This window comes from Emiliania huxleyi, assembly GCF_000372725.1.
Source record: "Emiliania huxleyi CCMP1516 chromosome Unknown EMIHUscaffold_217, whole genome shotgun sequence".
Taxonomy (NCBI): domain Eukaryota; phylum Haptophyta; order Isochrysidales; family Noelaerhabdaceae; genus Emiliania; species Emiliania huxleyi.
In genome coordinates, this window is record NW_005200442.1 from 21178 (window position 1) to 43652 (window position 22475).

Genomic DNA, 22475 nt, shown 5'->3' on the forward strand with positions numbered 1-22475 from the left:
CAACCCCCCCCCCCCCGACCCGTCCCCCTCCCGGACCCTCGACCCCTCGGCCCTCTTCCCAGGTGCATCCCCGACGTGCGCAAGCGGGTCGAGTTCTCCATCGTCGGCTCGCCGCTCGCGCACGAGGCCTTCCTTCGCCGCGACCGCGGCGCGCGAGCACAACCTCGGCTGGGCGACTCGTCCGCGCCGTGTCCATCACGCGCCGACGACGCGTCCGCCTTAGGCACGTACGGCCTCGCTTGGGCGGCGGGCACGTCGGCGCCCTTCGCCGGCAAGCTGTCCAACCTGCTCCCCTTCCCCTTCCCCAACCTGAAGACGCCCGTGGACGGCAGCCCCTTCTCGCCCCGCCGCTTCTCGGGCCCTCCTCGGGCCCTTCTCGGAAGTCTCTCGGAAGCCTCCTCGTAGGCCTCCTGCGCTGCGGCGACTCGTGCTTCCCCGGGATCGGCACGCCGTCGGCCGCCGCGTCGGGCGCCATCGCGGCTAACTCGATCCACCCGGTGAGTGACCACATCAAGCTGCTCAAGCAGACGGCGCAGCGCGAGCCCAAGTACGCCTTCCTCGACCCCGGCCCGATTGGGTCGCTGTACGAGGCGGCGGTCGGCTGGTCGACGCCGAGCGGCGAACTGCGCGGCGACGACGAGGAGCACGGCGGCAGGGCGCCGTGGGAGTGATGCGGACACGGCCTCGGCGGCGGTCCGTGGGCCACCAGGGGCCGGGGCGGCGGGGCCGGGGGGTTGCGGGGGAGATGGAGTTGGAGAGAGGTGGCCCAGGAGAGGTACTGTGCTCTCAAGGTTATTGCAACTTTTTTTGTATTTGTTTCGCACATCTCATCTGCCTTGCGCGTTGCGGGGCTTGCGGCTTGCGTCTTGCCTGGGTGTTGCGAGAGCTGTGCGGTGTGCGCCACACGGCACGCACGACGCCGACGAGTCATGCAAAACGGGCCCTGAGTGTCACCGAAACGCGTACACCGGCACATTGTCGGCCGATGCGCGGCTCGCCGCCCACCCCACGCGGTCCCTAGGTGTTATATAGCATAAACACCGTCCGTGCAGGGCTCCTACTCTAGGCCATCACTGGGTCCACAGTGGACGGACACACCACAGCCTCAGCCGGCCCGGCGGGCTCCCGACCTGTCGACCAGAGCCCGTCCGGAGGCCACAAACGGACACTCTACCGACCTTTACACCCCTAGACAATCCACTCCGACTAGCATACGGTGTCGGCCCGACCGCCCTGCGGCCCCAGCTACCAGCTGGCGCCGCTCGGCCTGGCTGGAGGCGACTGGGGCTCCCAAAATCGCGGAACCGGCGACGTCCTCCGGCCAGCAGCCGGATCGGGCGTCCGACCCGCCCCCTCGGCGACCCGAGATGGTCTCCCCGACCCCCGAGGCTTGGCGCACTGCGGGAGGGGGGCAGCCCAGCCACGCCCTGCACCGCCCAGGCCGCCCTCTGCGAGCCCAGGCGCGCCGTAGAGAGTGCCGACGCGATGTCGACGATTTTGGCCTGCGAGACGGGGGCGAGGAGCGGTGTGAGGGCGCCATGTGCCCGGGCGACGGGCTAAGGGGCCGCTACACGGGCCGCAGAGCTCACCAGCACATGGCTAAGGAGGCAGGGAAGCTTCTGCTCCGAGACGGCCGCTCAGGACCGCAAAATGGTGTTCCTGAAGGTTGTGTTAGTCGGGCTGGCCAGTCCCCGGGGCCTGACGGTCCAATGTTTCCCTCAAGAGTGCTTCTCCCCTACCCCACCCTAACTAGATTCCCATGAAATCAAGTAAAAAATCGCGCAAAAAACCGAAAAAATCGCCCGGCCGCCGCCAGCGCCGCTACCGAGAAGTTCGGTTGGACGCCCGTGCCGTTATCGAATGCATTCGCTTGAATTCTACGTAAAAAAGACTAGAGATTACCATTACCCTAGGTCAGAGCGCGAGTGGCCGGCATCGAAAGTGGAGCAAAAACTCAGCCTTGAGTTCTCACATCTCAGCGCCCTCACGGAGGAGTGAGGTCAGATCCTGTACTCTGTTGATGACAACACTTGTCTACTGAGGGCCTGGCGCACAACCCCTGTGCAACTCAGGTTCCGCTCCCTTTACACGGGGGGCAGTTCGGGGACCAAATAATGTGAAGCTTCATTGGACTGCTGCTCGCCCAAGTTGGCACGGCGCTGGCGGACCGCATAGTCTGTTTCAAATCCAAAAGTGCGCCCGAACACCCTTTTCGCGAAGTCGTTGCATGAGCCGCAGCGCGTCGTTTACCGTCGCGTTCATCCTATTTCCCCATCCAAATTCTGGCCGAACCTTAAAGTGGTATTCGAAAAAGACCTCGTCGATGAGGCCCAACAAGGCCTCCGAATCGACAATGGCTTCCATCAAGGGAGCTTCCACACTCGGGGTGTCAAAGTCGACTTTCAGTGCTACAAAGTCGATCGGGCGCGCTATCGCTTGCAATGTCCGCAGTGCGTTGAAACCTGCTGGTTCCGAAGTCACGCGCCGGACGGGCTCATTGAAGAAATACAGCCTCTCTGACAGAGCTGCAGGCACGTTGTCCCAGTAGGACACCTCAGAGACGGGCTTCGCCTCCCAAGCGTACAAAGAATGAAAGTGAATGCAGTTTTGCTTGTAGAGCTGAATGAAGAGCGGCACCGACGAAAAGTGTCCAGCCCCATGTTGGAGATCGACAGGTGCTTTCGACATATGGCCCGAGCCCAGGTCGAAGAAGAGACTTTTCCTGCCGGGTGGCGCCCGTGCGCCTCCGCCGCACTCGTTGTGCAGCACAAGGTGCGAGATATCGTACAGGAACTCGTTTGCATGTACCTGCTCCTTTGTCGTGTCCGCACACCCAATAGGCGCTCTTGGGTGTCGCGCGACGCCGGTCAGTGGCTCAATCGGGTCGCGCCTGTCGCTGCACGACATCCAGGAGAGGACGTCGCCCTCCAACCTCCCGGGCGGCTCTGAGCGCCCACGCAAACGCTGGCTGTGTTTTGCCGTCAGCCAGGTTCGCTGGCTGTAATTCAACCACTGTGCAACCCCTCGCTGCTGAGCTGGGCTCCGGGCGAGGGTGCAGATTCCGTAGCTGCCAGTGTCAATCGGGCGTGTCGTCCACTCTCGCTCGAGCCAGCTTGCCCTGTATTCAAACCCGGCGACGGCACCGTTGCAAGCTGTCTGGCTGTGCTGCTGGGATTGGCGCACTTGAGGGCTTATGGAAGATGTTTCGAAAGTTGCTGTTCTTTTCGCGGCGGCCTGGAACGATCGGTCCAATTGTTCAAAGCGGTCATCCCCGGAGCTCTGTCGCACATGACGAGCGCAGTCGCCGTAAGGGGGGGCAAAGGTCGCAACCGGGATGCCTGCCGGAAGCATCTCCGTAACGAATCTCGAGAAGGTTGAGCCTCTCCAGCCCAGAAAGGCTTTGGAATGCCCCAGCACATGCAGATCGGCCAAGGCGTTGAGCTCGCGTTCTGCGAGCCTGCTGCTACCCGATATGACGCGCACACCAAGGACGAGGGCCACCTCTGCCTCAAATTCGCGCAAAATCCAAGCCGTCTCTTTGTACTTCTTGCCCAGCGGGGTTGCCACAACAACGGGCTTGCCGGAAAGGCTGCCATTGAAGAGGTGCTGCATATGCCGCACGAAAGGTGTAATCACGGATGCTCGCACAAAGCCAGTGTACGGACCCAGCTGATCGAAGAGCCCCAATGAGATGGATCCCTGCGCGTCCCACAGCCAGTTTGGCGGAACCTTGTGGCAAATGAAGGCGATCCAATCGACGTCAAAATTTAGGTGGACGCCGACGAAGGCCTCGCGGTACGGGTCAAAGCTCCGCTCACTCGCATACCATGGCTGCGGCTTCACTTTGAGGAAGGAGGCAAGACCATGCGCCTGATCTCTCCCTATGGGCAATGCGCGGCCCTCCGCCCTCATGCTCGCTGCTTTGACACAGCTGTAAGGCACGATATGGGTCGAGTTGCACTCTGGCACTTTCTTCAGCGCAACCATAGAGCGCCAATCACACGATTCGTTGGCTTTCTGCATGTCGGTGAGCAGGAGGCCGGCAACGTGGAAGCCTTGGGTGCATGCCTGGCGCACCACACTCCCAAATCTGGCGAGCTGGTTCACAATCCCGCGCTGGAGCAGAAGCGTTCGCGGCACGATCACTCGCTTGTCAAACAAGCGCCGCTGCTGGTCTGTGGTGCACCGGCTTTCCATCTCACACCTCGGGTGCGTATTGACGGCCTAAGGAGGTGCCGGAAGGGGTTGGAGATGCGGGCATCCGGGGTGCGGAGGTGGGGTGGTGGTGGCGGGGCTCGCCGGAAGCGCAGTGACGTCTGGCAGCGCAGTTGAGGATGCAGCAAGCGCGGCGCCGCCAGCGGCGGTGACCAAGCCGCCAGAGACGGTGGCCAAGCAGAGAAGAATGCCGAGCAGGCTGGACCAGCCGAGGCGGCGGGCCTTTGAGTTGCGGCGCCACATCACCGTGCCGACGACGGCCAGGGCGGCGGCCGCGGCGACCTGCGGCGGACCCGCCGCGAGCCACGAGAAGGCGCTCGCGAAGAAGCCTGCAGGCGCCGCCGCCGTGCCGGTGAGGCGCGCCGTGGCGGCGAAAAGGCAGGTGGCCCACGCCGCGCCGCGAGCCCCCTTTCCGCTCGCCGCGGTCGGCCAGGAGGCGCCGCAAGCGATGGCGAGGAGGATGAGCACGATTGCGGGCATGAGAAGCGGCGAGCAGCTCACGAGCGAGGACGCCTTCGAGGCGACGGCGGGCGAGAAGGCCGAGGACGCCGCCGAGGCGACGCCGGATGAGAAGGCCGAGGACGCCGAGGCGACGGCAGACGAGAAGGCCGAGGCCACCGCCGTCGGGCTAGGCACGGCGGACGCGCAGTGGCCAAAGGCGGGCATGCAGACGAGGAGCAGCCACCGGAAGGCGCCCTCGGCATTCGTGTAGCCGCCCTGCACGCAGTTGGCCGCCGCCAAGGCGGCGCGACCGCCGGCGCCGCACGTGCCAGCGACGGCGCCGCATGTGCCAGCGACGGCGCCGCATGTGCCAGCGGCGAATGGCGCCTTGCCGGACGTGGTCTGCGGCTCGCGGCGCCGGTCCGGGCGGCGGCCGCGGCCGCGACCGTGGCTCCTGCCAGTCTTCGGCTTGCCCCAGCGCCTTGCCTTGCGCCGGCACTTCCTCGAGCGCCGCGACTGCAAGTCCGCCCACTTCTTCCGTTGATCGGCAATGAGATCGAGCGCGGCCTTCGCCTTCTTGAGCCGCCCCTCCCAGTGCTCGCGCTCCTTGGCGACCTCGGCCTCAGCCTGCCCCGCGCCCGCGACCGCGCCAAGGGGCTTGGGCGCCACGGGCGCAATGCCGCCGGAGGTGGGGACTCCCGGCGACGGCGACTTCTTGCCGTCGGCGGGCGTAGCCTGGTAGCTGACGCTCTCGCCCAGGCGGCGGACTGCAGCCTCGACGCCGTCCACGTAGCCCGGTCCGGAGCCGCTGCGGGCCGACGCGGGCCCGGTCTTCCCCGCCGCCATCGGCGTGGGCAGGCCCGGGTAGCAGGTGGTGTCCTGAAAGCGCGATAGGGGCACGCGGGAAGGGAGATTATTACCGGTGGGAGAGCGAGGAGTGCCAGGAGAATGCTGCGGCGCGCTCGCCGCTGGGTCGGGCGTGTTGGAAACGGTCTTGGCCGGCTTCTCGACCTCCTTGGCAGCCTCCTCGGCGACGGCCTCCTCGGCGACGGGCGCCTCCTGGGAGGCGGCCTCCTTGACGACGGCGGACACCTCGGCGGCGGCGGGCTTGATGGTCGCCTCCTCGGTGGCGGACTCCTCGGCGACGACGGGCTCCTCGGAGGCGGCCTCCTCGGCGGCGGCCTCCTCCTTCACGACGACGTCGTTCTTGACGCCGCACGCCTGCGCGAGGGAGAAACGTAAATGTTTGGAGACGGGGTCACCGTAGGGACAAGGCCGATCCTGGCGTAAAAGAGCGCACCTCAGCTCCGAGCAAAGGCGGCAGCGTCAGGCTCGCGCGGCGGCGCTGATACCACTCCTCATACTCCGCACTGGAAGCGAAGTAGCCACCGACCTTGACGGAAGCCGTTGGCCCGAGCTCGGTCTGAACCTGGGCCCCCTCCGCGAAACAAAAGCTGATTGGCACCTTTGCGAGGCTCCGATGGAACACGTGGGGGTTGTCGAACCAGACGCCCTTTGTTGATCTCACAACCAAGAAAGCCGACTCGCCCTCGCTCTCGTTGAAGTCGACCATGTAGCGCCTCTCGGCGCGCGTCCTGCAGAGCAGAGAGAATGGGGAGCATGGCGCGGGCTCGCGTCGGGCGTCGCGGGAGCGCAGTAGGCATGGAGGCGATTCGCGGCTGCGCGCTGGGCCGTCCCTCTGCCCGCGAATCGGGTGTGCGCCAGATTCGTGTCGCTCGCGCGGGGGCGTTCGCAGCAAGGGGGGCACAGGCACGAGCGCGCTGCAGCGCATGGGATGGGGGGCGAAGCGGCCGGGCGCGCGGGTCGCGGGGAGTGGCGAGGGCGCACAACCGAGGTCCTCGCTCTCCGCGTGCGGCGGTCGGACGGTCTCGGTTCTTTCGAGTCACCGTTCACAGTTGTCGCTGTGAATGGACCCTTCGGGTCGGCTGGCTGTTGCCAATTCTTTGTCCCTGGGCTGGTGTGAGTGGAGCTGTATTCTGGGGGTTGATCGAGGTGCGCTGTGAAACCGCCTCGGATCTAGGCGGATCACATCTAGGCAGTTTGAGCTCGATCGATGACGCCGTGCGCCGGGAGGTACTTTTTGACCGTGGCGAGCGCGCCGTCGTACGCGTCGAGCATGTGCTGGGGAAGCGTCGGTGGGCACAGTCGTGCAATGCACGTCTCGCGCGCGAGAGAGAGATTTTTAGCAATACCAAACAACTCTAACACTCACACGTAATTTGGGGCCTGGAGCCCTGTTCACGCGCGCGCGAGACGTGCAGACAGGGTTGCCAGCGGGCCGGATGATCGGGATCGGGTTGCGGGCAAGAAAGCCCGAGCCCCGGGGGTGCGCGTTCGCAGGGAAATAAATAAATAAATAAATAAATAAATAAAAGCAGGGAAAGAAAGAAAGAAAGAAAACAGACAACCCAAGGGAGGGATGGGAGAACGGCACGCCGCCACCACACAGGGATTTTAAGGAGAGGAGTGTGGTGCGCTAGCCGTCGCCCACCCTGGGGAGTCTGCCTCTTCGTATCTCTTTTCGCAGTCTCTCGCCGCTTCTCGCTGCAACCTTCATGCCACCTCGCGGCCAATAAAAGCAGGGAAAGGGCCGTAACGCCGCGTAAATTCTTTTCGCGTCGCCCCCTCCTCCCTCCCGGCGTGGGTTGGCCAAGTGTCGCTCCGCGCCCGCGTCTCCGAAGCCGCACCACAGATGGCCCGCAAGCGCACCATTTTCAGCGCCGCCCTCTGCGGGTGCGCTCTCGCTGCGCCGAGCAAGGTGCCATCGCTGCTGGCCGACCGTCGGCTTACCGCCGCCCTCGCGCTGCGTGGTGGCTCCGCTGCTCCGTCGCCGGCGCCGCCTTGCCTCGCCGCTCTGTGGGACTTTGACGGGACGCTGTGCCAGTCGGAGGACGTGCACCGCAAGTCGTTTTCGGCCGTGCTCGGCGTGGAGCTGAGCGAGCAGCACTGGACCGACGCGTGCATCGGCCGCGCGCCGCGAGACATCATGGAGGCGCACCTGCCCGCGGGGCGGCTGAAGCCCGGCGAGACGATCGACGACCTCCTGCGCCGGCGCGCCGAGCTCTTCGAGGAGCACATCGCGGCCGGCCGCCTCGAGGCGACGCCCGGCGCCGTGGCGCTCGTGCGCGAGCTGAGAGCGGCGGGGCTGCGGTGCGCCGTCGTCTCGAGCGGCTCGCGCGGGTACATTGAGAAGGCTCTCGCCGCGCTCGGGCTGGTGGACGCGTTCGACTTCATCATCGCGGGCGACGATCCCGACTGCGCGCAGCACAAGCCGCAGCCATGGCCGTACCTCGAGGCGGCGCGCAGGCTCGGCCTGCAGCCGGCGCAGTGCGTCGCGTTTGAGGACTCGCTCTCGGGAATCCGCTCCGCGCAGGGGGCGGGGCTGCGCGTGGTCGGCGTGCGCTGCGCGGCAAACGGCGGCTGCGAGGTGGCGCCCGCCGAGGCGGCCACTCTCGCGGCGTCGCCGCTCGCCGCCGGCGCGCCGTTGCTCCCGCTGCTCGCGCTGGTGGACGACTTTGCGAGGCTCGACCGAGTCCTGCTCGGCCTGCCCGCCGCCGCTCCCGCCGCCGCGGCGGCGTAGCGCGCCGCCGAACCGTCGCCCACTACAGTAGCGTGCAATGGTCTTTCAGGACGAGATAGCTCAATCCTCATAATGGAGAAAAAATAGAAACGTCTCGCCGCGAGCGATCGCGCGGGATCCGGGATCGATCAAAATGTGCGAGAGATTACAGTATCAGTAACGTCGTACAGCGCCTCTCCTACGCGGCGCGGAGCTAAGGCTCTACGAGTTTTTACGCACGCATCTCTTATCTGCACAAAACGAACACTCCTAAAGTACGGTATATACGCGAAGAGGTGTGGGTACAGCAGCATCTAGTCTACATACAATCAAAGGCTCCGCAACTTGTCTTCACTCACTTGCCTCTCATATCCTCGGCTGGACCTCGATGACGGAGAACTTGACGCCGCACGTCGTGGTGATGGTCTCCACCTTGCCGGTCGGGTCGAGGAAGGTGAGGGGCGGGTACAGGTACTCGACCTCGCCCGGGAAGGCGGAGAGAAACTGCAGCGACGCGCCGCGCTCGAGGAAAGACGCCGTGGTCAGCTTGAAGAGCAGCCGCTCCTGCGCCGCGTCCGAGTAGTGCAGCGCAACCTCGAGGTCGGACGAGGTCGAGAGGGGCGCGTACTCGGTGCCGCCCGTCTGGTGGAAGCCGTCCGGAAGCGCGACGTTCCGCAGCCCGCGCCAAAAGTCGCGCCGCTCCGACGCGTCGGCCGCGCCCGCTCCGACCGCGCGCAGCCTAGAGGAGCGGGCCCGAGGCCAGGTGCAGAGAGGGGCTGTCGAGAGAGGTGCGGCGCCTGCCCCGACGGGGCGCAGCCTCTTGATGCCGTCGTTGATGAAGGCGACCGTCACCGGGAACGGGTGCGCGCCTGCACACGAGCGGCGGACGCTAGACAGCGGACGGCGCGACTCGTGTACGGCGACCGTGACCAAGGGGGGGGGGGGGGGGCGGTGAGGACGGCATCACGCATTGACCTGCCCACGGCCATTGTGCTCGTGACGTTGTGCTCGTGGATGGTGTCACCATACGGCGTGCTCCAGCGGCGTGGCGGCCTCCACAGCCGCTAGCCGGGAGGGGGATCGGCATCTACGGGTGTCGTTGCCGAGCGCCGCCTCGAGAGGGCGCCCCGTGACGAGCCTGCGTCGCCAGCACACCGGCGTCAGCGCGAGTGCGGTGTGTCGTGCCGTGTATTCAACGCATCGCGTGGGTACGTGCCGTCTCGAGCCTCGAGATCTGGGGAGATCTGGGGAGATCTGGGGAGATCTGGGGAGATCTGGGGAGATCTGGGGAGATCTGGGATCTGCGTCCCGCATCTAGGGCAGCGAGCCGCGCGTCGGCGAACTTTGCGAAGCCGGGCGCGCCGTCGCGCGACTTGAGCCTCTCCAGCTCCGCCGAGGCGAAGGCGAGGACGAGGTCGGCGAGGGGAACGGCGCTCGCGCCTGCAAGGAGGGAAGGTTCCGGGAAAGCTCCGAGAAGGTTCCTTTCGGAGATCGAGACGACGCTGCGCGCGCCCGGCCGCGGCGCCACCATGAAGGCGTGCCTCTTCCGCCGCTGCAGCACCTCTTGCTGCGCGGCCTGCATCGCCCGCAGCGTCTCGGAGAACGTGACGCCTACAGAGGAGAGCTGGCCCCCCATTGCAGACGCAGGAAGGCGTGGCCCGCAGCGTCTCCGCGGCCTCGGCGCCATCGTTGTAGATGCGCGGGTCCGCGTCGCGCCGGAGGAGCGGGGAGGGCGGCGACTCGCCGCGGCTGTCGCCATTGTCGCCGCCGCTGTCGCCGCCGCTGTCGCCGCCGCTGTCGCCGCCGCTGTAGCCGTCCCGCGCTGGGAACGTGCCGGTGCGGCACACCCCGCTGATGTTTGCCCACGAGCGGACCGTTGCGAAGGGGCGGCCGTCATCGTCGGGGCCGAGGACGAGGGCGTGGAACTCCTGAGCGGGGGAGAGAGGGGAGGGGGGGGGGAGGTGCAGGGGAGGTGCAGAAGAGGTGCGGAGAGGTGCAGAAGAGGAAAAGGAGGGAGGGCGAACAGGGGAAGCTGGCCTGGGCGCGCGACTCGGCCTCTGGTGTGATCTCGTGTGATCTCGTGTGATCTCGTGTGATCTCGTGTGATCTCGTGCGGTCTCAGATCTGCTCTCGTGTGATCTCCTGAGCAGCGAGCCGCGCGTCGGCTTCGTCGGCAATCTCTCGCATCAGAGAGAACTTCATCGAAGTCATGATGCAGTTGAGCCCGTCCCGCTTGGTGCTCACAACCTGGTCGATGGCGAGAGGCAATCTGATCCTCCGAGATCACCCGAGACCGCCCGAGGGTACTGCCCGCAACCTTGTCGATGGCGAGGTCGCTCCGGTTGACCTATGCGAACGTCCCGAGAAGCTTCCGTGCCGGGGCCCGCGGACTTGCCGACGGGTGGGGGCCGCACAAGCTCACCGTCGCGCGGCAGCGGAAGACCAGCGTCTCGCCTTCGTCGACCACCTGCAGGTGGGACCGCCCGAGGTGCAGCCGAGGTGCAGCCGAAGTGCAGCCGAGGTGCAGCCGAAGTGCAGCCGAGAGACAGCCAGAGGCAGCCCAGAGGCAGCCGATGTAGCCGAGAGGTGGCCGAGAGGATCCAGACCCCCCCCCCCCCCTCCCCCCACCCCCCAAGCCGCTCGCCCACCTCAACCACGTCGAGCGCCGTGTGGGGCGGGAACACGAGCTCGCACGCGCCGTCGGGAGGGGGGTATTGCGACAGCCAGCCCAAGTCTGCGCCGCGGCTGACCAGGCCCTGCTCAATCTCGAGCAGCACGCCGGGAGCGTGTTGCGAGCCTGCCGGACAGTTCCGAGAAGGTTCGCGGGAGGGTGGCGGAAGGCTGGCACCCCAAACACGCGGCGAGCCTCGGGCGGCGAGGGCGGCGGCGGCGCGGTCGGGGCACGCGGAGAAGAAGCCTGGGTCGACACCTGCGCCCCATCAGCACACGCTCCATCAGCACACGCTCCATCAGCACACGCTCCATCAGCGCACGCTCCATCAGCACACGAGAGCCAGAGGAGAAGAGGGAGGAGGTCGTGCAGCGGGAGGAGGCGGCTGCAGTGCAGTCCAAGACATGCGAGCGCGAGTCTCGCCGCGTGCGGGTGTGTGGGCCTGGGCAGTCGTCGCATCTATCATCGCATCTAGGGGCCGATACCGCCACGTGCGCCGAACCTCTCGCGCCAAAACGCGGCCGGCGGCGCCTAGAAGAGCGGCTCCGAACAAGGCTCGCCTCGCCTCGCCGCTGCAGCCGTGCCCCCCCCCCCCCCCCTCTTGCGAGTGCGGTGCGAGCGGCGCCTCGCCGTGCAGGGCGCGGTAGACGGGCGTGGCGCGCGAGAGCTTGCTAAGCCGGAGGAGGAGCGACTTGATCACGTGCAGAGTGGTCGAGTAGCTGGTGCACAGCATCCGCGCCTAGTACCAAGCCTCCAGAGTACCGAACCCAGTGTTCAGGCTCTGTGGCTGGTGCAGCAGCATCCGCGCCGCCGCCCACGCCCCCTCCGGGTCGGCCTCGACCGCAGCCTCGTACTGCGACAGCGTCTGCGGGTCGGAGCAGAGCTGCACAAACTTGCGCCGCCTTCCCGCGTCCGCCGAATCGAGCGCCCGCAGCGCCGCCTGGTACTTTGCATTCATCGGCCCCGTGAAGAGGCGGCCGCCGATCAGCTCCTCCTCGAGCAGCTCCGCCAGCCCGTGCTGCCGCAGCATCTCGTTGTGGCCTCGCATCCGCTCGCAGAAGGCCGCGTGCGGCAGCGGCTGCCGCTTGTTCGCGGCGCCCAGCAGCTCCTCGAGCGAGCGGCCGCTGGCGCAGCTGCGGCGCGCACCGGGGCCCTCCTCTGGCCAGCGCTCGAGACCGAGCCTGCCCAGGCCGCCGACGGGGTCGAGGACGAACCAAAACTCCGTCTCGCTCGTCGTCTCGATGAGGAGAGAATCCGACTCAAAGGGCACCCGGCTGTCGTGCCGGATCGTGTGCTCTTCCTGCATCGTCTCCATGACTGCGGTGTTTGCCGCGCCCACCACGGCATGCAGGCCGCCAACGAATGCCGCCGGGCCGCACATTTCGCGCACTTTCTTGGGCTCGGCGAGCCGCTCGGCCAGCTGCGCATCCGGCGAAGGAGCCGATTTGCTGAGCTGCTCGTCGAGCTGGTTGAGTTTGAAGGTGAGGGAGCGGGTGGGCGGCGCGGCTCGCCGTGCGTCGCTGTCCTTGGAGTCTCGATCGCGGCCCGCGGGCGAGGAGGAGCAATTGCCCATCTGGGCGGCGAGAACTGCGGCGCAGGGCGCGGCGAGAACAGACGAGCAGCCACCTTGCTGCAGCGGGAAAAACGAAGTATATGGGTCCCCCCCCCCCCCCCCCGCCCCCCACCCAGCTCGATAGACTCGAGGGGCCAGGATACGCTGCGAGGAGGACGGAGTTGCGCCGAAAGGCGAAAGAAGCCGCGAGAACAAGGGACCGGCAGGCGGCGGCGCCGCAGGACGAGACAGAAGAGAACGACGCGACAGAGGAGGAAGTGACAAGGGAGAGAGCGACGAGAGTGGGACGGCCGCGAGGTGGCACGAAGGTTGAAGCGAGAATCGGAGAGAGACTGCGAAGAGAGATAGGAAGAGGCAGACTCCCTAGGGTAGGCGACGGCTAGCGCATCACACCCCTCTCCTTAAAATCCCTGTGTGGTGGCGGCGTGCCGTTCTCCCATCCCTCCCTTGGGTTGTCTGTTTTCTTTCTTTCTTTCTTTTCCCCCGGGTGGGGTTGGGAAAACAAGAGAAAGCGATAGAAAACGAGAACACAACGCACTCTCTCACGTTACAAGGGATATTCTGCGGAGATGCAGGGAGGAGCTCAGCCTCGGGAGGAGCTCAGGCGCTTAAGAAACCTAGATAGATGTTAAATACACAGGGTGGGGGTAGCAAATACACAAAATACACTGTGTGTTTGTGGCCTGTGAGCAAATTCACAGCAATACACAGCCAAATACACAGTGGTGGCGGTGGTTGGCAGACCAATCGTCAGACCAGGTCGCTTGATTGATGACAGACCAGGGAGTCACATGCACAAGTCCAATCCGAAATACCAAAAAGCTCAATTACCTGTCTTCAAGTGACCGACTCCCAAGGTCAAATGTTGGGAGAGAGATTTTTATTAACCAACAAGAAATCACGACTCTCACAGTGATTTGGACAAAAACACAAAGGTATTGCTAAAAATCTCTCTCGGTGATTTGGGCTCGGCAGCTTGTTAGCCCTCAGCCGAACGAAGCTGGGGCCGGTCCCGTAGCCGAGAGAGCCCGCGCCGATGAGTTCGACGCAATGTTGGTCAAAGCTGCGAAAAACCAATGAAAACTCACGAAATACGGCAAATTTTCCTCATAGTCTGAGGGTATCCTAAAAGTTCGGCCGATTTGGGTCAAAACGCTAAAAGCACGGGGCTAGCCGTAGATTTGGGGCAAAACGACAAAAGTGGGCCCGCCCGGGGCAAAATGGTAAAAGTCGCGCCGCCGCAGGCGCGCGAAAATTTTGGACATTCTACTCTCCGGCGAATGCCACTAGCCCCCCCAAGCCGGCAGATGGTACCTCGGCAGCTGCAACCAAGCCAGCGGGTGAAGTGTTGTGGGAGGATGCGTCCTTATGTGTCACAAACTTGTAGCGCTACATGTTTGGACACACACCGGCGGGCGCTTTCGAGGGGCGAGCGGCAGCATTTTTTTAGCCATAGTGTGCGGGAACTACTTTGCCGTTGCGGGACGATAGGGGTAGCTAGTACTTGCTGCACCCGCGGCGCGCAGCGCCGAAGAAATTTTTGAAACATGCTAAAAGTTGGGCGCTCCGAGACGACCAAAGTGGTAAAAGTCGCACTCTCCCCTGACCCGATCAAAAGCGTAAAAGCACCCGAGGCTCCAGAAACCTAACCCTCAGACTATGATTTTCCTTCGCCTGCGGCGCGCTGGTAGGATCTAGGATACCCATCACTGAGCCGACGATGCTATGGGTAGCCCCAGGGTGGCGCCCACCCCCATACCCTCAGGCACTTGCCTGCGCCCTGCCCGCGCACGCCGCGCACGCGCGCGCACGCCCGCGCACGCCGCGCACGCGCGCACGCCGCGCACGCGCGCGCACGCCCGCGCACGTGCGCGCACGCGGCACTACGCCCGCGTGCACGCCCGCGCACGCCCGCGTGCACGCCCGCGCACGCCCGCGCACGCCCGCGCACGCCCGCGCACCCCGCACTACGCGGTACTGCCCACAGGTTCCCTCACGCTCAGATTCCCTCACACTCAGATTCCCTCACGCTCAGATTCCGTGCAAGGGGGTGCCGAGGTATGCCGCAGGCCGGGATGGAGTGAGATCTTGCGGGGCAGGGCGTGGGCTAGTGCGCGAGGGCGCAGGCAAGTGCCCGAGGGCATGGGGGTGGGCGCCACCCTGGGGCTACCCGTAGCATTGTCGGCTCAGTGATGGGTATCCCTAGTGGTCCCCATCGAGTGTGTATCCTGGCTTTGTGGGAGCAAATACACAAAATACACTGTGTTTTTAGCCCAAGTCCAAATACACAAAATACAGACTTAACATCTAGGTTAAGAATTTAAACAGGTTAAGAATTTTACAACAAAACTCCCTCGCACAACACTGGGCACTAAGAAAGCGCCAAGAGAGGGGGGGGGTGCCACAAAGCTCAAGGAAGGGTGCCGCCGCCCACCGGAGCCCGCAAGGAGCGCCGGCCTAGTTTCCAGAATGGAGCACCAAACACCCTCTGTTTTCCCTGGAAATTTCCGGAAACGCAAAGTGCTGGGGACCCTCTGTTTTCCTTTTTGTTTTTTTTCGGAAACCTGGTTGAGCCCAAGTCATCATCTGTCCAGCGTCCACCCATACCGCGTTGGTGTCCAGTCCGAGCCTGGCTGTTCTTCACCTTTCTACCTACCTACCTACCCAAGTGAGGGCGCAGGCAAGTGCCCGAGGGTATGGGGGTGGGCGCCACCCTGGGGCTACCCGTAGCATTGTCGGCTCAGTGATGGGTATCCCAAGCAGACAGACAGACAGACGCGGAGGAAGAAGGAAGGAGGAGAGGTCGAGGGGCGCCACACGAGGGTGGACAGCAAGGTGGTGCAGCCTTGAAACAAGCACAGAGAGAGCCCACACAGGATCACAGCGGGAGGAAAGCGGAGTCGCAATTCCTGGGGCCTTGTGGGCGGGAAAAAAAGAGGGTGAAAATGCCCCGCCAGAGCAATCAGTGTCTTCAGCCAACGGTGATGTTTGGTGTCCTCCTCTTGCTCGCCGCGGGCGTCACCGCCTTCGTGCCCTCCGCGCCGGGGCCCTTGCTGACAAAGCCCGCCGCCGTGCGCGCGGCTTCCATGGCCGAGGGCCACCTACCGGCAGCGGCAGCGTCCGAGATTCAGAGTCTCTCGAAGAAACAGCTTGTGCAGCTGGCAAAGAAGGCCGGCCTCAAGGTCACAGGAAACAAACGCGAGATCACTCTCCGCATCACTAAACACCTCTCCTCTCCAAACGCCGACGCAGCCGACGCGGCCGATCGCTGGGTGGCTGAGGTCTTTGACGAGGCAGAGGCGCTCTCCTTCCAGGTCGACGTGGCAGAGGCGGCAAAGGAGGTGGCGAGCCTCCTGGACGAGGCCGCCGCGGCGAGGGCCGAGCACGACGACTGGCTGGCCGACGTTGCCGCGCACAAGCAGGAGGCGGCGGCTCGCGCCGAGGCGATGGAGGGCGGGGCGGCCCTCGCGGCAGAGGACGAGGTGCGCTGGCGCGAGGGGGTGCCACATCCTCCAAGGGGGTGCCACGTCCCGTCTCCCTCGCGAAGAGGTCATGCGCCCTTCACGCCCAAGCCCTGCCCCGCAGGAGGAGGACGAGGCGGCCTTCTTCCTCGCGGCGGAGGACGCCGACGCCGAGGCGTACGACGAGGCGGAGGACGCGACGCGGCTCGCCTTCTTCGAGGTGAGCGAGGAGACGGAAGTCATCTTGCCCGGCTTCCTGCCCGCGCCGCTCAAGGGGTACGTCCCTCAGGGCGCGGCGGCGGCGGCGGCGGCGGCGGACGCGGTCGCCGCCAAGGCTGCGTCGCTCAAGGTGGAGGGTGCCGCCGCGATCGCACGGCGGGGGCGGCGGGCGGCCGCGCTGCTCACGCCGCCCAAGCAGTCTGCCCCGGCCGGGTGTGTTGGCGGGGCAGGGACGGCGGCGGCTCTGTGAACGGCCTCTCTCTTCACACCCTCCGGCTTTGGACAGGTACGTGCCCCAAGGCTTCGCGGCGGCGGAGGCGGCGGCGGCGGCGCGGCCTTCGATGCCGGAAGGGTTTGTACCGCAGTCGTCGGACGCGCCATTCTTCGAGGCGAGGGAGAGACAGCCAGCCAGCCAGACACACCTCACGCGCACCGGGCCCCTTCCACTTGAGCTGCCCTGCCACCTCCTGTCTTTTGACGTGGAGATGCGAGGGCCGCGCGGCACCACGCTCCACCACCACCTCGTTCTGTGCGCAGACCTGCACCTGCCCTTGCCCCCTGGTCTTAGGTGACTGAGGAGACGGAGCTGGTGTTGCACGGCCACCTCTGGGCCTCCAAGGGGTACGTCCCCCAGGGAGCGGCGGCGGCGGCGGCGGCGCAGGTGAACGCGGCGGCGGCCACGGAGAGCGCGGCGCTGGCGGAGGAGGCGGCCGATCGCGACGGCCCGCCGCTCGCCGCTGTGCTGGCGGTGGCTGCTGTCGTGGCCCTGCACTTCTTGTAGCCAGGAGGCGGGCAGGCGGCCAAAGAGGAAGGATCGCCCGCCGCCCCGCATGGTCGGCGTGGGCCAGGAGCATGCCCATGCGCCGCGCCCCCGCGAGCAGCCGCATCTCTCGAGCACTGCCGCATGCGCACGGGAGCTGTTCGGCGCATTTTGTTCTGTCGGGGTTCCTGTGTGGATTCCCCGTGTCTTCTTGCGTGCACGCATCGGGGTCGCGGGTCGGCCCGCGGGCGCGGTCCAACGCTCCTCTAGCGCACAACGGAGTGTGTTTTGTGTCTCGACCCCGTCACCCGAGCCGACGACCCCGTCGCATTATCCTTCCATCACGTTTTGGTCCAGCATGTCCCTTGTCCGCGTAATTCACGCATGAAAAAGAATGTTTATATCTTTACTTCCAACACCCGGACGTTCCCAGCGGGGTGATACTCTACTGTGTACAGCGACGAGCGAGGTACCCAACACCTCTCCGCACCACCCGCGCGTATTGTGTACTGTACACCGCTCACCGGCTACAGTAGTCTCTCTACTCCGAAGCAACAAGCATCAAGCACATGCACGTGTATGCCGCGTCTCACCACGGCCTGTGACGACTGTGCAGCGCTCGGGCCACTCGCCTCTCAGCGCAGCCTCGGCGTGCACAGTCCCAACCTCGACAATGACCACAGGCACCCCGCCTGCCGCGACGCGAGCTGCGGCGCTCAGCTTCGCCGCAACCTACACACGAGAAGCGCGGCCGGAATCAACGACGGAAAGGCGTGCAGAGCTGCGGGCGCGCTCCGCTCGGCGGCCACCCCCCCCGTCACGTCGTGCGCCGCCGTCCGCATCTGCGGCAAGTCGACCACCTCGCCAGACGGGCCGACGACGATCCGGCGGAGGAGCGCTGCGCCGTCCTCGCCGGGCGGGCGGTGGAAGATGCCGGCCACGTCTGTGAGGGATGACGGCGCGGGTCGGGCGGAGGGCGGCAGGCGCCTTCTAGGAGACGTCTAGGAGGCGTCTAGCAGGCGTCTAGCAGGCGCGGATTCCGGTGAGGAAGACGGCGCGGGTCGGGCGGAGAGCGGCACACCTGGAAGAGGGGGGCTCTCGCCGCTGAGGCTGTGAGAAGTGTGTCGAGCACCCGATCTTAGCGTCTCGAGTGCAAGAGCTGCGGGTGCGGAAGGAGTGGCGCGATGGTGGCGGGGAGTGCGGCGCGAGTGCGGCGCGAGTAGCGGAGAGGACAGCCGAGCCCTGCCTCTCTCCTCAAGGTCACGTGTCCTTCCCGCGTCTAGGCTGCGCACAGCTCCTCGACGAGTGTGTCGCCAGACAGGATGGCGGCGCCGCGGGCTTCGTCAAAGACCGCGTCGCCGTGCAGCACAGGCACGACGCCCCGCGAGAGCAGGCTGCGCACCTCTCCGAGCGGCTCGTCTGTGTCGGTCAGCGCACCGCCGCACAAGACCCAGCGCGGGAAGGGCGGGAGGCCGCAGGCCGCGATCCCCTGCTCGAGGAGCGCGGTGAGGACGATGCCGTTCAGCCGCGTGACCGACGATCTCGTCAGCGCAAAGCCGCGCCACGAGAAGGCGCTGTGCGCCGTGCCGCGCGAGACACCGTGCTCCCGAGCGTGAAAGTGGCCAAACGAGCCCGCGCCATGGACCAGTACCGTGCCGGCGAGGAGCGGCGACCGCGACAGCGCGCACGCCGTCTCTCGCAGAGCTGCAACACGGACGGTCTCGAAGCACGTCTTGTCGGTGACAGCCGATCCTCCTAGCTTCACGACGAGCGTGCAGCGGGCGCTCCGCAACGCACGTCGCCGCAGTCTACGACCGAGAAAGAGAAAAGCGCCTGCGACCGGCGTGAGCAGCAGCAGCCCGGCGGCGAGGATTGCAGCGTGCCGAGTTATGAGCATTCGCACCTGTGTACGGTCTGGGTGAACTCTGGGTGAAGTCTGGAAAAAAGTCGGCTCACCCGATAGCCAGGTGGATGACCTATGAATGGGTACCAAACTGATTTCTTTTTTTCACATTCACACCTCCATATGGAGGTGTGAAAAAAGAAAAGTCAGTTTCGAAGTCAGTTTGCGAGTTTTGTCCCACCGGTTGACCAGGTGACCGATCTCACCAGAGGGTGAGGGGAGTCACAAACTGACTTCGTCCGGACGAAGTCAGTTTGTAACCTCTCATAAAAGAATTCGAGAGAGCTGAGCGGATGCTCAGTAAGGCCGCGCTAGAGGCGGCGTTGGCGCAGCGCCGGAGACTTTTCCGAGAAGTTCCGGTGGCCGGCCGTTCACCCGCCCGCCCGCCCTCATCAAAAGCTTTAAGTTTCCGAGCCTGTTTGTTAATCCCTCAGAGCTAGCGCGGCTGAACGCTGAGGCCGAGGCGAACGAGGCTGCAGCAGACCGTGCTCGTCAGCAAATGGGCAAGGAGGCAGCGCCTCTGGTTCCACGGACACAATACTTCACCAAACGCCCCATCGTTGAAGAATTGAAGGCTCTGCCCAATCACAAAGTCGCCATCATCCGCTACCACGCGGGATGGTACGTGGAGTACTTGCGCCGCATTGATGTGAAGAAGTTGCTAGGATACTTCATTCCCGAGCACGACATGATCAAAGATCATGAGCTGATGAAGACAAATGACTGTCTGTTGAAGCAGTATCGACAGGCCAAGGAGCTCGATCCATCACTGTGCGAAGAGACATGGTGGCGTAGCATGACGAATGAAGCACCGTTCAAGTCAGAAGGCGGAGGTGAGTTCGGTTCGTTTGCCGAGGCTGCATCGTTTATCGAGCCGTTGGCACAAAGTTACGGATCCTTCTGGGAGCACAAACGAACCATGGGCACCACCGGTATGACTGTGCAGCACTGTTTTCACGAATCTTTTGAGTTCACAAGGGATGCCAAGGACAAGGTCACCCGAAGGGACATTGTCGAGAAGATTGCTGAGAAGCTCGGCACCAATGGACGTTACGTTCCGGCACGCGGTGTTCTTCCCGACACCGGTCACGAATCTGATCTCGTATCACTGCTGCAGAGTCTCGAGTCGCAAAAAAAGATTGTTCGGTGTGCCTCCAAGCCGACAAAGTATGCGATGCTCCGGCTCAAGCCCGAGCCGCCGCCGCCACCGACTGGCCAAGGCGGATTCGGAGGACCTGGCTACCTTTAGCTCGTCCCGTGGAGCAGCTGTTCCGACGTCGTACCAAAGACTTGGGGTGTCACGGTAAAGACGGCGCGCCCTACGGGCTGCATACTGCCTGCACGTAGGCTCGCGCCGCGTGTGCTGGCCCTCGAGGCCATACTTTTCAGCCAAAAACCCCCCCGCCGCAGCGCCCGCGTTGCGCCCGCGCCGCAAGTTTCGCCCGCCACAGATAAAAACAAAGGGGTGGTGTACTAAATATGTCTAGGCGCGAAAGCCAAAAATAAATGACCAGTTGGGGAAGGGTGGTATGTAAACTGATTTCTTTTTTCACATTCACACCTCCATATGGAGGGTGAGCCTAGGGTTGACTACCCCCTGGTGAGCCGCCGCACAAGTTTTCAAGTTGGACCATGAGCGAGGCGGAGGCGGACGGCTCCATCGTCGGGGGCAAACTCGGCGCGGACGTATGGCACGACGTCGGTCGCGGTCGCTGGCATGCTCTGCGTGCGGATGGATGTGTGAGGGGGGGAGGGGGGGGAGGGGGGGGGTGGCGCGGCACGCGCACGACGGGCGCCGACCGCGACACGCGTCTCTGAGTGGCGAGCGGGGTGGAACGGGGGTGGGGGCGCGCCTCTGGAGATCGAGGCGAGTGGCGGAGACACGCTCTGAGGGCAGGGCGGGGTGGGGTTGGGAGAGGAGACGGCAGTGAGCGGCGGCGATCGGTGGCCAGCGGGCACGCGGCGACCGAGCGCGACGCGCACCAGCTCAAGACGTCGCGCGAGGGTGTCGTCCCTGCGGTGGCACACGAGGGGGTGAGCGGCGGTCGGTCTCGTCGCCGACAGCGCGTGCGAGGAGAGCGGAGGCGGCAGAGGGCGGGCGAAGAGGCAGAGGGCGTTACCCTGTGTGGCGGGCGGCAGTCCAGAGTTCACCCCGGAAGCTCCAGACTTCACCCACAGGGCCACACCTACCTGTGTCGAGCCTGTCTGCTGTGAGAGAGAGTTCCGTTGTTTAAATTCTTTTTCCATGGTGTGCTGGTGATAGTAGTGTGTGCTGTGAGAGAGAGTTGTTTTGTTTAAATTCTTTTTCCATTACCCTATCGCGGGCGCCAACCGCCAGGCTCCGTGCCCCACCTACCTACCTATTGCGGGGGGGCGTCTTCACGGAGGTGTTAGGTAGGGCGGGTACGGTCGCACAGCTTTCCGCTGTCCTCGCTGCCGCGTCTCACAAATCGCGCGTTCCTTTTGCCAAAGCCATTGCTTTGCGGAGTTCTCGGCCCGTCCCTGCACCGCCCCGGGCCGCGACGGCTCTCTCCAGAACTCCAGATAGCCACACAGATAAAATAAATAAAAACGGACACCTCTCTTCTCTCTACTGCTGTGAGATGGGTAAAAAGGAACAGGTCCCCGCCCGTGCCACACACAGATAGAGGTGATCTGTGATCTGTGAGGGTCCGCCCGCAGGCGCATTTTGTGCCCGGTGCCGAACCTGTCGGACCTTGAGACACAGATAGGTAGGTAGGGGCCGAGTTTTAGAGCTAGCGACGGCAAGGAGCCCGAAACCTGGAACCGCGACCAATGCAAACGAAAGGCATTTGCTAGCGTGCGGACGCGTGCGATCAGGGAATCATCGTCCGCCCGTCGACGCACGAGGCATAGAGCTCATTCACGGCGGGGAAGGCCTTGATCTTGTCCCACCAGGCCGTCAGGCTCTTGTACTCCGAAAAGTCGATCTGCTTCTTGACCACCCACTCGAAAGCAAACACGCCGTGGAAGTCGGCAATCGTCGGGGACGCGGTGCCGGCGGCCCAGCCCGTGCCGCCAGCGGCAATCTTCTTGTCGAGGTATGAGAACCACTTGTCCTTGCGTTCCTTGTCGTCCACAAACTTGGCGTGCTCGCCGAAGATGTCATTAAAGTCGAGCATTGCCTGCCGCGTGCGTGGGAAGCTGTGAGATGCATACACACGGTGAGGAGCCGCATGTCCAGCGAAGGATACGCTGAAGACGCTGAGAATAGCGCATGTCGCTGCGCTGAAGGGCTCACGCTATAGGGTGCTGGATGAGGACGGGTACGATGCACTAGCACCAGCCGTCGGGGGGGTGTTGCCGGCGCTGGTAGATGATCTCCCGGAGAAGAGTCGGAGGGACCTTGGCGCCGGGGTCACGAGGAACCTGCAAGTCGTGGCCGAGGCGGCGACGGGAGCGGTGCAGAGGTGGATCCAGCTCAATGATGAGGCTACGGCACGCATAATGAAGAGAGAGGAACACATCGAGTGGCTGAGGAAGCTCTTCGCTGGGTGGAAGGAGGCCCGGCCAGCCTTGAGGGAGTCGCGGAGGAGGAGGGATAATGGAGGTAACGTGGGAACAGGCCAACAGCCAGTGGGACGAACGAGGGCCGCGACGGCGGCTCAAGCGGGAGGGAGCGGAGTCGGTG

General features: G+C 64.7%; 4 protein-coding genes across 4 annotated transcripts in view; 2 read left to right on the top strand and 2 right to left on the bottom strand.

The window, feature by feature from the left end:
• Positions 1-8435, top strand: part of EMIHUDRAFT_443060 (hypothetical protein) — a 28767-nt gene extending 20332 nt beyond the window's left edge. The window contains exon 2 of the mRNA XM_005780345.1: positions 7314-8435. Coding sequence (XP_005780402.1) covers positions 7370-8257 — 888 coding nt within the window. The 5' untranslated portion in view covers positions 7314-7369 and the 3' untranslated portion in view covers positions 8258-8435. The remainder of the gene's footprint in view (positions 1-7313) is intronic.
• On the bottom strand, positions 8397-12539 carry EMIHUDRAFT_443063 (hypothetical protein). The gene is made up of 4 exons (XM_005780346.1): positions 11707-12539; positions 11557-11646; positions 9054-9184; positions 8397-8975 (listed from the first exon to the last, which is right to left on the bottom strand). Exons 1-4 carry the CDS (start codon positions 12478-12480, stop codon positions 8603-8605), a joined length of 1368 nt encoding a protein of 455 aa, XP_005780403.1. The 5' UTR covers positions 12481-12539; the 3' UTR covers positions 8397-8602.
• Positions 12540-15453: 2914 nt separating this feature from the next.
• Positions 15454-17327, top strand: EMIHUDRAFT_457076 (hypothetical protein). Its single transcript, XM_005780347.1, has 4 exons — positions 15454-15962; positions 16066-16373; positions 16447-16549; positions 16729-17327. Exons 1-4 carry the CDS (start codon positions 15465-15467, stop codon positions 16939-16941), a joined length of 1122 nt encoding a protein of 373 aa, XP_005780404.1. The 5' UTR covers positions 15454-15464; the 3' UTR covers positions 16942-17327.
• Positions 17328-17481: 154 nt separating this feature from the next.
• Positions 17482-18817, bottom strand: EMIHUDRAFT_114408 (hypothetical protein; the record flags this gene model as incomplete). Its single annotated transcript, XM_005780348.1, has 4 exons — positions 17482-17652; positions 17730-17863; positions 18000-18001; positions 18213-18817. The coding sequence occupies 4 exons, from the start codon at positions 18815-18817 to the stop codon at positions 17482-17484; spliced, it is 912 nt and encodes a 303-aa protein (XP_005780405.1).
• Positions 18818-22475: the final 3658 nt, after the last annotated feature.